Source organism: Aquila chrysaetos, chromosome 14, assembly GCF_900496995.4.
Source record: "Aquila chrysaetos chrysaetos chromosome 14, bAquChr1.4, whole genome shotgun sequence".
In the NCBI taxonomy this organism is placed as follows: domain Eukaryota; kingdom Metazoa; phylum Chordata; class Aves; order Accipitriformes; family Accipitridae; genus Aquila; species Aquila chrysaetos.
The window spans coordinates 19,330,831-19,344,679 of NC_044017.1; the positions used below are offsets into that span (position 1 = coordinate 19,330,831).

General features: G+C 35.1%; 1 protein-coding gene across 6 annotated transcripts in view; it reads left to right on the forward strand.

The window, feature by feature from the left end:
• Positions 1–12,059, forward strand: part of DACH1 (dachshund family transcription factor 1) — a 366,735-nt gene extending 354,676 nt beyond the window's left edge. For 4 of the 6 annotated variants that reach the window (XM_030036529.1, XM_030036531.2, XM_030036533.1 and 1 more), the window contains one exon: positions 9,289–12,059. In XM_030036529.1, coding sequence (XP_029892389.1) covers positions 9,289–9,326 — 38 coding nt within the window. In that variant the 3' untranslated portion in view covers positions 9,327–12,059. The remainder of the gene's footprint in view (positions 1–9,288) is intronic. The other 2 variants (XM_030036532.2, XM_030036535.2) reach the window with 1 other exon arrangement.
• Positions 12,060–13,849: the final 1,790 nt, after the last annotated feature.

Genomic DNA, 13,849 nt, shown 5'->3' on the forward strand with positions numbered 1-13,849 from the left:
GTGATATTGATATTAGAAAAGGATTCCACACATTCCAGAATTGATGTATGCAGGTTAATGTAAGTAGTAAAGCTAAATGCTTTCTTTAAATGGCCTCTATTTTCCAGTAACCTTTGCAGCATTTGAAATGACATCTCAGTAACGGGGATTAAGGAAAAGCCAGATCATACTCCTGTATTAATTGTGGGGTTTAAGTCTAATCTGAAAACAACAAAATACTAGTCTGCCTTTTAGTTATTGGGGTATTACATCAAATGAAAATTACTTGTTTAGAAAAGAAGTAGCTTGTAGAGAAGAATGAGGTAGGTTTGTGATTCTGTGAATCTGGAGAGATGCTCTGCATAGCAGTAGGTATTAGATAAGTCTTCTCCTATTTTAAAAAGTAGTGTGAGCTAAACCTCTAGAAAAGGTAATACTTTAGAAGAGCTTGTCTTCATAAACGATTTGTGTATGCTGAAGGAAATTAACATCACACTGTCTGGTGATGGAAACAATAGATTGCTAGTACTAACCCTGGCCACAGCTATTCCTAGTAGAAAAATCATGACCCATGTTACTTTTTTCAGACTTTCATAAAAGATCTTTATTAATCCACACTTTATTACGTGATCTGTAGTTGTAAACACATGTATCATGCTAATACTATTAGCTTCTAGTTCAGTGATGGAAAGGATCTGTGTGTATTTTTCTGTATGTGTGTGTATGGAGTGTAGTTTTTAAGAAAGACTAATTTGTATATGCTTTTGCATAGATATTTTCTGTAATTTGATCTCAACTCAGAAGCAAAAACTGCTGAAAGCTCCAACAAATGCTGATCTATTGTGTTTTATTCAGATTTCATGTTATGACCATTTTTTTCCTCTCCAGAGAGGAAAATATTTATTTTTTTAAGCCTGTTTGAAGATTAACTTTATGATTGATATTTTGTATGTAAGATTACTTTGGTGATGATGTTTAGTGTAAAAAAGTGATCATTTGAGCAAAACACTAAAAAAGGAGGCAAAATTCAGAAAAGTGGAAAGAAGAGCAATCAGAATAAAAGATGAATAGTAATTTCTGTTTCCATCAAGACTTTACAAGAAAAAAAAAAAGAAAGTATCAGGCAGAAACCACATTCCAATACTCAACTCTTTCTCAATTTTATGCTATCAGATCCAAGGTTGCTTGTTGATTGGCTTGCTAAAACGGTAGTAAAAAAAAGTTGTTTATGTTTCTGAAAACATGATAGCAAATAAAGCACACTTTTTTGCAGAATTTAAAACTGTTTAATGCAGGACAGATTGTTCAGCACAAAAATTATCTACACCGTGTTACAAACAGCACTGAACACAATGAGCTGTGGAAGCTCACAAGCTGATCGTATTTAGCTGTGACTTCATCCTTTAATAACTTTTCCACATGATTCTTCAGTTGAAGGTGTTTTGTTTTGTTTTTTATCTGTTGTTGGGTTTTGTTTATTATTTTAATTTTTTTTACCAACAGAAGTGACACAATACAATGCCTTAGTGACTCGGGTTCAGTGCTTGTAAGTAATTAGTTCTGATGTCTTTTTTTGGATATGCTTTTGTTCTGTTTATACAAATAGAAAAAGGGTTGCTAAGTTCATAAAGGAGCAATAAAAGACAGTGTGATTTTTTTTAATCTTACTTCTTTCAAATAATTTCTCACCTTGCCAGTTCAATCTTTTCAGTGCTCAAAATGGCAAGCTTTGTGTGTTCTGTATGAACTTTAAATAATAGAAGGTGACATATTCAGGTAGTCCATCGCTTTGTTAGTTTACTAAAGACCAGATTGCTGACCTTTAGCGTGCTCCTGCAGTATTCAATGATATAATGAAAACATATATTCATGATTAAAACACATGATAAAATTACTGAAAGAAGATCCTGAAAGTTCAATAGTTAAAATAACTGCAAAAAAAGGTGTTTAGACACTCTTTTTTACATATCCATGTTTTAGTTTTATGTCTGGAAACTCAGATGTAGAATTAAAATCTCCTAAATATAAATTATTATTTTAAAAAGAAAGACATGATCATCTCAGTCTCCTGAATATTTGCACTGAGTATTAACACAAATATATTTGTACATGAATGTTAAGTAGAGAAATGAAAGGTGTATGATTAATAACAATATGCAAATTTGAAACTAATTTATTGGTGTTATACAAAGGGCAAACTAGGGTAGTGTTTGGCCAAATATGTTTACATACTTCATATTTGCATGAGTTTATTGAACATGCAGTGTGAAATCACCCATCTTTGCATAAAAACTGGATAGATACGCACTTTTTTTTAGAGAACAAATTGCTCAAATTTCAAAGCCTCAACAGTTGAGCCTGCTTTCCTACATCTCCTGTACTCCGCTCTAATTCTTCTCGGGAAGAGGGCAGTGGATCCATCCATGTTCCCCAATACATGATCTACTTTTGCTCTCAGTAACAATGTCAGGGCAGTATAGATCCCTCTGTCCCTTCTTTTCAGTGTCAAGTTGTAAGACTTCAGTGTTCTAATTAACCTCGCACACTGGGAGGAGTCTTTTCCCCTCACAACATGTTGTTTTGCATTTTGTCAGGAAAATTATGGAAAGTTACGTTCAGTTGATTTCATGACTGCATTTTACAAAAGCCGGGCTTTATGTTCTCAGTCGCGCTCTGCAAACTATGAAAAAGACTCAACCTCATCATAAATGATTTTCCCATGATTAAAAAGTTAGACTCCCATTTTTATCTTCCTGCTTCAGTGGAAAATAAATCCTCTTTTGTCTCAATTTTGAATAAAATGTATGAAGAGTATACAAAAATATATTTTGTCCTTAATTAGCTGCTTCCTTTAAGTTTTTCAAAGAAGGGTTACAATTTGACTAAGATCCCTTCCATCTGTCACAATATGCTTGCTTTTATTTTGACTTCCCGTGGCTGTCTTATCAAATATCACATGAATCATTACCATTTGTTTGCCATCCCTTTCTTTTGTTTTGTTTCTCTTCCTCCAAATGATTAAAACATCAGGTTGAATGAAAGGTTAGAAGTACACTGTGATTCACATTTGCCCCATCTTATTAAAACAAATAAACCAACCAGTTATATAATTTAAATGTGCTTGAGCTATGGCTTGCAGATGCTTTTATCAGCTCTGGGCTGAAGAGGTTGTGTGCATTCGGGCATGCACGTACAACTGTTCTTTGAAAGGGACAAACCTCATTAGATTACAGGTGCCTGGAAATAACTTCTGAGAAAATAGCTGCCATTTTCAATAAAGCTACTTCCTAACAGGAAACGCAATTTTTTATGTTCTTTAGCACAAGTGAGCAGCTTTTCTTTTATTTAGATAAAAGTAGCCCCATTTAATGTCACAAATATTTTATTTCTTTTAACCTGTTGGACTGGGGGTGGATCATAATATTTTTTACTCTAATATTCTAACTTGCAAAATGTTGAGGAAAAGAGCTGTAATGATTCTTAAGTTACAAAATATGTGTTACACTAACTTACAAGTGATTTCATGTACTGGCCACGCCATCTTTTCTTGCACAAAGAGTCAGAAATGCTTCATAATTGCCTCAGCTTGCTAGAACTGAAGTTAGTTGTTTTTAATGGCTGTAGTGTGTGGCAACAGTGTGTCTATACTGAATTGCAGTACCAAGTCTCTGCTGTCTTTAGTGAGCACATGGGCTAGTCCTGGCGATTTTGTGTTGCAACATGTGATTTTACAAGAGGACTCCCAGCTTAGGTCAGCTCTGTCACCAGCCATGGAGATGGACTTCAAATGGATTTTTATGAGCCAAGAGCCTATACTTTCAATTAAATAAGTATGCGCACGTGGGCTTTTTTGTTGTTGGTGGTGGGTTTTTTGTTATTTGTGCTAACATAGTCCTTAGAGATCTCGGCTAACAGTGCTGTACCTTGCTAAGGACAAGAAAACAGACTGAGGAACCATCAGTGCACGGAATCTTTGTTACCTAAAAAGAGAAGGGGAAGAAAGAGAGAAAGCTTAAAAGAGAAAACAGAAGAACAGAAAAGTGAGATCACAGATCATTTTGGAGTCAGAGTTGGGAATAAAGTTCCCATCCTCACTTGTTCGGTTGTGTTCTTCTTACTAACGAGAGAGAAATCAACCTAAAGTAGGTGTTCTTTACTTTGAAAGCACAAAGAGGTTAATAGATCTACACCATTCAGATAACCTTAAGACCCATTTTGAGTGAAGATCAGCTTATATCACTGGCCTGTGCACATCTGACAAAATTATATTAACTGTAGTTAGGAACTCTAGTGACTAAAATTGAGGCTGCTTTGATGTAAGGGTTCCTGGATCATGGGCTGGCATTTACTCTTCTACAGCTCACAAATTACGATCATAAAAAATAACAACTAATAATAAATTAATAAAAAATTGTCCAAACCTTGACATCCGAACTTTCCAAAGCTCCCACTGAGATTTCTGATCTTATTCATTTTCTTTCTCATACATTATTTTGTCCTTTTTTTCTTTTTAATCGGGACTCTGTGGGTTTCTTAGCTCTCTGTGACATGCTACCATATCTTCTTAGTTGGTTGGTCATTTTTTTCCCCAAAGCTCCTAACTATAAGAAACACTTTATCCTATTACTAAGGAGAGTTTTCCTCAGCAGGCTTTTCTATGATAGCAATTGACTGAATTCAAGTGTGACACCACACCTTTGATGTTGATTTGCAGATTTTCATAAACCAAAGACTTCAGTATGCTCCTACAAAAGTCATGATGATCACTGTTATGTTTGTTTTTAAAGCAGCTCTCAGAATACAAACTAGAATATCTTATGTTTGGATCGCGAACAACCCCAGTGTGACTTGCATTGAGTGGCAGAAATACATGCATTACGATCTAATGGATGATTTATTTAGTTTGCAACCTAAGACCAAACTTAACATTTCATTGTAGATTTTTGTCATTTTACAAGGATGCATATTAATAGGAATTATGTTTGCGTGGGTTTACGTTTTTATCTCAGAAAATGTTGGGCCCATAGAGATACTCACCACAAGCTGCCCACAGAACACTAGTGTGAATCATTCTCCAGCTGACATCTCTGTGGGAATGCATTTCAAGACATATGATTTGTTTCAGCATTGCAAACTTTTACGTCAGTTCCATTTGTTTGTTTTTTATAACATTTATGACCTTTTAACTATTTGGGCATGTTCATTCAAAAACCTCAAAATGAGTCTTAATTAAAAAGGGTTGATCTAAAAAAACACTCCCTCACTCTAGCTGGAATTTCTGTCATATCAGTCCACAGACAAAAACAAATGAGATTTAGGAGTAGTGGCATTTTCAGTTTCAGTTACTAACATGAGCTTGTGTGATCTTGCTGAACACTGCCATTTGCAAAAGAGCAATCTGCTAATCATGCACAGTTCTGTTTAGAAATTTAGCAGTATTTTCCCAGTTTGTGTTTTTGCTTGATTTCCCAAGAGTGAAAGTTTTATGTATTTATATTGTATATAACAGTGTGTAAATTTGGGAAACTTTACCACAGATCATAAGTTTTCAGTAGTCTAAAAATATACTCCAGTGTTGTAAACATTTTTAGAGAACACTATGTGTGTGTGTTTGTGTAGTATATGTTTGTGTGCATATATCTACGTTTGTATGAATAGTATATTCCATATTTGTTTTGCATAAAATTGGTTTTATGCAGATACACAGATTCTGCATTTGTTAACAATAGAAAGTAATGCAACATGCATATATAATTGTTAAATAAAAGCTGATCAGGAGGCAGGAAGCAGAGGCAAGCTCATGATTTGTGGTTTAGGAGTAGTGGCATTTTCACATTAAGTTGCAAAGGATGAGCTTGCTTGGTTTTTTGATCACTGGTCACCCTCATGATTTGTAGGTTTTGCTTATGATTTTAACCTTGAAATCATGAAGGCCTGTCAATGGTAATTGATGGTATTCAGATAGGAACACTGGCTACACCTAGAGGCGAAGTGATTCCAGTGGCTTTGACAACAACATTGAGAAGTTCTAGTCATTTTGGAAGAACCTCTGAACAGTGAGAACTGAGAGAAAAATGGTTAGGAAGAAGGGAATAGGAGTCTGAAAAGGAAAGGGGACAGCAATCAGATATGAGTATTGTGTTTGGTCACCGCAGCATGATGCGAGGTTATCATTCCTCTGCAGAGCTGTGAGTTACCTCTGTTTTTCCTAGCGTGGTTTGAAGTCTTCATATTTCTGAAGTGCAGTGCTATTTGCCTGGTGTACATTCTTCATGAGTGGCTATGTGAACTTCTCAGCTACACACAGGAGCATGTGGGAAGAAAAGTATAATGCCTACAGAAATGATTTCTCCATCTTCTCCCAAACTCATGATTTGAGAAGGTGGCGGGCCGTTCCACAGATACTGTGATTTTTTTTTCCATGTTGGCACTATAGGTTCTAAAGAAAAGGATATTCATTTTGCACCTCATTCTTTCATGACTATTCTTGAAAATAAAGGAAACATTTTAGAATTCTTAGCAACTTTTGAATTCTTACTAAGTATTACTTAATCATGGAATTGCTTTATCTATATCATAACATGGCAAGATTTATTTTAAAGTTGATGTATCTAATGCTTTCTGCGTTTTCCCATATGTTAGGGGAATTAGTCAAACACGTTAGTAGAGAATGTATCTGTTTTATAATAAGCCTAGCAATTATATTAGATCAGCTGCTGAGTTCTTATATGGCATTTTAAGTCCATTATCAATACAGATTATTTAATTGCACTTTTAATGGTCCATCATATAGTTATTTGAGGAACAGGAAGATTTATGCTTATTGTATATATCCATCATAAATGTTTTTAAGCTGTATAAACAAATATCCTCTTACTTTGTAAGGAAGATGCTTTGTAAAGCTGCCCATTTCTATTATTATTCATTGTCTGTGGATACAGAATACAGGATCTGATAGTGTCTTCCATTAAAAGTGAAAAACCTCCTATTGACTTCACTGCCAGATTTAAGCAGTGTAAAATAAAGCTGACTTTTGAAAATGTACTGCTGTTCTCTGCAGATTGTTCATCTTTTGTTGGCTGCTACAAGGATTCCGCTTTCTACAGCTGTATTTTTAATTGAGAATATGTTTTAATAAATATTTTATTTTAAAAGGTATATGGAGACCTAACATAGTAAAATAAAATACAAGTTACTGACTGTAGGTTATCTTAATGTTTAGGTGTGGGAATTACGCATAGCACTCATTAGCAAGTGTGCATTCAGGATAGCCAAAGTGCTGGTATATATGCAGAGTAATTCTCCTACAGAGGTATCTGGACAGCTTTAGTGCTGTAAATGTCTATTGTGTTTATTCAATATGTTTGGGAGAATTATATGCAACTATAGCCAGCAGCAGCTCCGGCTATCCTATAGCTGGCACAGGTTTTCTTTTGAGATGGTTTACTAGGCCTTCAGTTTTACCAAGCTCCATTTCAGAAGTTCCTTCTTTCTCTCCCGAATTCCCATAAGCATTTTGGTTGCTCTTCATGCATCAAATAAGACTAAAAAGTCTTCAAGTTAAGGCCTTACTCAATTTCTTTTTATCTCTCTTCAGTGCACAAAGACTGTAAAGAGCAATGAGAATGTGGAAATGGTTCTGAGTGGAAGCACTCTTAACTGGTGGGAAAGTTATCATCTACTCTGTCAAAAAAAGCTAGGAATGTAAAAAAGTAGGGAAAAGGGGCAGGAAAGTCTAAAGGTGGGAGAAAGTGGCCAAAGGGGGTACACCTCAGAAGCTTGCAAAAGAAAACTAGTGGTGGAAAAGGAAAACCAGAGGGACACTAGATAAGAATCACTGCGACAGAGTGAGCAATTCTACTGTCTTCTTTTTTCCCCAGCAGTTCTGATAGAAACTAGATAATAGAATTTGGAAAGGGGTTTGCAGAAGGGATGAATTTTACAGTCGTATGTGATGTACATTTAACTGCTTTCAAGTTAAATGCTTCTTTCTCTCAACAGTTACGGTAAGCTTGTGGAAGTGATGCCACGTGTTTCAATCATAGCCAAGCATTTCAAAAATTTCAGCATTCATTTATATAGGTTTATCTCACACAGTTTCTTTCCTGTATATCTAATAAGAATTTTAAAGACTGATTTGGAGTATAAAGGTTAGACTAAGAAAACCAAACCAGAAACAAAACCCTCTGAAATCTTATAAATGTTTGCTGATTTCACTTGGACCCAAAGAAGGGTTTCATGCGGACTTCAAGAGCTGAGATACAGCTTGTACTTCCAGATGCATTATGTTCTAAAATATAAGTAGTGTTTTGTAATTGTGCACTGTGGGGGATTGATATGCTTTACTCACAAGGGAGCAACACTTTCAATCCTACAGGTCAGAAAACAAAGAAGTTTTTCTGTCTGTTTCCTGTTTAAAAAAAAAAAACAAACCCAAAAACTTTGTATTGCTATGAGAATAGGTGCATAGAAGATGTTCATGTCTCCAGTGAAGAAAAAATTGCATTATATTTGTAAATTAGTTGAAATATGTTACAGCAGAATGTTCTCTTCAAGTTTTTCTAGATCAACAGTTACTAGCTAGGTGAGCTTATTGTTTCTTATGTTCCCTCTCCATCACAAATATCTCACTTAAATATATGCTCCTCACTTGGGTGGAAAAAATGTTGAGAGAGACGTGCTTACATCTTTAACATAGTAATTGTTCAGTTAATCTCATTTATGGGGGAAGGAGGCTATACTTCACTGATACCGATTAAATATCCTATACTGGGTTCTATATAAATAGCTACAAATGTGCACAATGGTTACATTACATGGTATATTTAACAACATAGCTAAATCAGAAAGTATGAGCTATGCCTTTAGTGATGGGAGTACTAACGATTGCATGCAAGAAGATTTTTGCTCTGCAACCATGAAGGAAATAATTGCTGTTCAGCACTATTCAGTTAAGTTTGCATATCAGTAAAAACACATGCACAGAAGCTCCACCTACATTCCTAGTGCTCTAGCACTGATATGAGTGCAGCACGTATTAAAGCTTTAGAAGGTGTTACAGTATTCACAACTTGCAAAGTGCGTGTAATTTTTAACAGAGTTAATTTGACCACTGTCAGATGAAATTGCAATGTTGATGTTCAGGTTTTATTATTCTTTTATATTAAACATAAAATACCATAGGTGGCATTTTACAGATTTATGGGAGGACTACTTCCGCTGAGGTTTTAAATCTTGTGGGTTTCTTCCTCTTTTCGATTCATTGCAGATACAAATATATAAAGCAAATGTTTGTTTTTCATATTTTAGATGGAAGACTTTATTTGAAAACTACTGTCATGTATTGAATTTTTCCTGCTGAAGATACCTGTGCTACGGTAAAGAACTTTGCAGTAAGACATTGGCTCATAAGGAGTTCTGTGGAAACAAAGCGTTTTCAAGGCGACTTCCTCAACTTCATTTATCAATGTTCTTCAAAAATGTAAAGAATTCTGCAAGAGTGTCCTCCTTTGGTTGTCTCCTGTGGCTCGACCCGGAGACCTAGAGAATGTTTGTAAATGTACAGTAGCACTCTTCTTACAGTGAAAATCTGCGTCTCTGCGCCAGACTATTGTATCCAAAATTACAGGCGGGTCAGAACAAGGCTGAGTATTCCCTTTTTCAAGGAATGCAGACTCTGTCCTCCTCTGATGATTCTATATTTGAGCACATCAAATGATCCTTCCAGCGGTGTCCAAGTACACTTACAGACTGTTATATCATACCGAAACCAGCAAGACAGCTCAGAAATGAACTTCTAGAGGGCATAAGAGGATTCTTATTAAAAAAAAAAAAAAAGGAAAAAAAAAAAAAGGTAAAAGAAAAAAAAATTGATACATTCAGTTTTCAAACTATGATCGTGGGTTTTCTTCTAAAGACATTTTTTCCACATGCTTTCCAAGAGACCAACACATATATGTTAGACTACATTAAGTGAAATGGAATTTTGTGTAAGTGAAAAGAAATGCTGAATGTAAACAAACTGTTTTACTGTTCACAAAGTCTCTTTTCCTAAAATAAAAAAATACGATAAAAAGAGTAATAATTTCTCATTGTAAACTGGCAGGGGTTTATGAAATAAAAAACTTTGCTTCTTATCAAACTGTTGGTCACATGTACAGTATATAACACAAATCACACAAGGAAGGTATTATGTATGCAGTAGAAATCTAGAGTTTAGGAAATGAAAATTTTAGATAATATTGTTTTGTCACCCTGTTGGTCAGAACGACACCTTTCTAGTTTTAACGCATGCAGGCATGTAAATATTTGTCCTGGAGTCACAGTATTACTGAATGAGATCTTAAGCATCTGGTAACAAGTCAGAATTCTGGATCAGCCACTTTTATTTGTATATTGAGCCCTGGTTAGTGCCCTGATTAGTGCACTTTTAAGAATGGACTGTGGCTGAGCAGCAAGTCAAAATGCCAGAAATATTTTTATATGTTAATGTCATATTACGTCAATGTTGCTAAAAAAAGAAAACCTAACAAACACTTGATGTATCAGTCCAATTCCACGTAGAACTGAGTGATACAGTTGAAGTCTATTGTCCCTCCCACCTTGTCTTAGGGATGGGTGGTTATGTGTTACTTTCACTGTCTTTATGAAAGCTACAATATGTGTTTTCACCTTTGTGCTGATAACTGGAAGTAAGCTGCAACACAGTGCTTATTACATTACTAAAAGTTATGTTCTTTGCTTTGCGTACTTTTGGGTTACCCCTTTAAAGACTGATTTTGTGAATCAGTGCTATTACTGTAAGTTTTGTGATTATGCTTTCTTCATCTAATGTTTTATGCATATAAAATATTATTTATTACATGGAAACATATCAAAACCTTAAATGTCTAAGATGCCTAACTTAAATATTTCTTTAAAAATAGTTCTGATTGGATATTAATTATTATTTTGTCAAAAAAAAAATCTAATGTTTTGTAACCTCTAGCACTGAGCTTCTATAGTTTGTAGGTCTTCCTTGCAATACTGGTACACATTTATTTTGTGCAGTTCATATTTACTCCACCACAATCCTTTTTTAACAATAGAAAGATGTATATACAAGTTCACATCACGGTAATTTTTTTTAAAGAAATATTGAGCAATATTTTTCATTAAATATTGTTACCTAGTACTTTGTAGTGACATTACTTTCTAACCATGATTCTTCCATAATTTTCATAGTTGCTTGAACACATATGGGATTCTGTACTCCAGTTTTTTCATATGCAGTCTTTAAAGGGTTAACAGCTGTAAAGTTAGATGGACTTGTGGCAAGCTTTTGAATCATTCATATCTGAAAGAGAATTAAAAGCCTACAACTGAAATATGTAGTAGCATCTACCATTGCTCTGCTCCTTGCATAGAGTCACCTGTAAGTAGGTTTAGTAGTTTTACAGTATATACTTTCAAGACCTTTGGGAATGCCTCAGTGTTTGGCTTGGTACATAAATGGAAATGTTAAGGATTAAGGGGGAAACAATTTATAAGCTGGATGTTTAGAAAGAATCTTGCTAAAAACAGTGTAAATATTACAGACCATGAGATGTTACTGTAAGTTGAATTTTTTGCCCCTCTTTAGTTATACAGGTTTTGGGTTGGTATTTTGTTTTTGGGTTTTGATTTGGATTTTTTTTTTTTTTTTGCATAGATTATGAAGAAAAGTTGTGCTCATGTTATTGTTTATATGCTTTTGTAATCTTAAAGATATTAATGTCTAGTTGTTCTATATTATAACCACATTTGCGCTCTATGCAAGCCCTTGGAACAGAACATACTCATCTTCATGTAGGACCTATGAAAATTGTCTATTTTTATCTATATATTTAAAGTTTTCTAAAAATGAAAAAAGGTTATTACGAATTTTGTTGTACAAAATCTGTACAAAAATCTGTTTTTACATCATAATGCAAGAATTGGAAATTTTTCTATGGTAGCCTAGTTATTTGAGCCTGGTTTCAATGTGAGAACCACGTTTACTGTTATTGTATTTAATTTTCTTTTCTTTTCAACAATCTGCTAATAAAACTGTCTGAAATCTCCCTGCGACTTTATTTACAGTTCATCATTATTAAATTTTCTGAAATGTATAACATCAGAGGAATATTTACTTTCTAATGGGAGGCATCTAAAAACAACATAAGTCAGCTCTTTGTAATGTGAGGAGAACAATGCTGAATGATTTTATTTAACATGCAACTGCTTCTATCTCTAATATGAATTACTGTGGTGAAAAACATCATAAAAGCACACTCTGTGGTTATTGTTTAACAAGCAGATTTTCCATATTTTTTTCTTGCCAGCTAAGCAAACTGCCCCCATCTACATGATTTATTTATGTACATTTCTCAGTTTATGAAGCTGTTATTTGTACCTTTTTCCTTTATATTGTGATATTCCCATGATTCTTATTTCACAAAGCTTTGTGCTGAATAATGTAAAGTGGACACATTGATGGAAAAAAACATATTATTCCCCTAACTACAAAAATGCAGGGGTAATCCCGTCGGTTTTGTCTCAGATCTCCTTCACTTGATAAACTTTGGTATCGTAACACATTTTTTAACAAACAGCGAGTATTTAAACATTTAAACAGGCATTTGGAGAGAGAAATAGCTCTGGCTTAGCATATCATTAAGTGGTATTGTGAGGGGGAAAAAAAGGGTGATTTTTTTTTTTTTTTCAGGTAAAGATGGTTATTTAAGAACAAATCTAGAAGTAAGATATTTTTGCTTACAGAAACTTCAAAAGTCAGAGATGTATGATTGATTCTGAATATTCTCCCTTATTACCCTGACTTGCCTGGCCTTGCCTTGGCTTACCTTCCCATCCCTTCTCTTCCCTTCTTTTCTGAACCATAACTATGTGAATGCTTCTTTCATTGGGGAGCAGGCTTGTTTGAGAAAGCAGAAGAGATTAGCTTTCTTGGACCAGCCCATTTCATTATCCCTAGGTGGCCTGGGGACTGCAAGTGCGAGGCTGACAGGCTTCTTGGGTTCCAGTAGGTTGTTGTTGCTGGCTAGTTGATTAGGATTTTGGTTAGCTGTATATAGGGCAATCACAGTCTCCTTCCATCTGCATTAAAATGTCCCGCATGTCTCCATTAGTAAGCATCCCAGCTATGCCATAGCCAGCTCTCCTGCTATAAGCTTTGGCACGGTTAAAGCAGGGAAAAAGTAAACTCATTAATGTCTCAGGCCAGCTCACGCCCAGAACTGAATGATCCCTACAGTAACAGACTAGCAACCTACCTGTGTGGTTTTAAGCAGCGCAGGAAATAGTTCCTTTCAGCAGGAAGGAACCTGCACTCACATAAGTTCCACCCTATCTCCATTAATAAATCACTGTTTTATCCATTCACAGCAGCTGGGATTTAACAGGACTGAGGTTGGATGGGCCAATAGCTAGTCAGATGTCGGCGCTCCTTGTTACAGTAAAACTAAGTTCTGTCAAAGCTCGGGTGAAAATCAAGAGGAGGCCGCCCTAAAAGTATCTTGCCTATAACCTAGGAGTAGGTTATAGTCACATCCTGAAGAAGTTTGGAGTCAGCAGCTAGATGCCTAAAGTTTTAGGAAAATCCTTGAGGAACTGAGAGACTCAATTGATAAAGAATTTTTTTTTTTTTTTCTGTGGAAAGATATTTAAGGTTGGGTTTTGACCTGAAAGATAAACCTCTTTATTTGTTGAAGGTGCTATAAATTCTTGAAAATTGCTTCATTTGTTATTTGTTTATATGTTATTTGACACAAGACTGTGCAATAAACAAAGCTGGCGGCCAAGATTTTCAAGCGTGACTGCTGATTACAGGTACTTCTAGTTTTGTTGGCCAAGC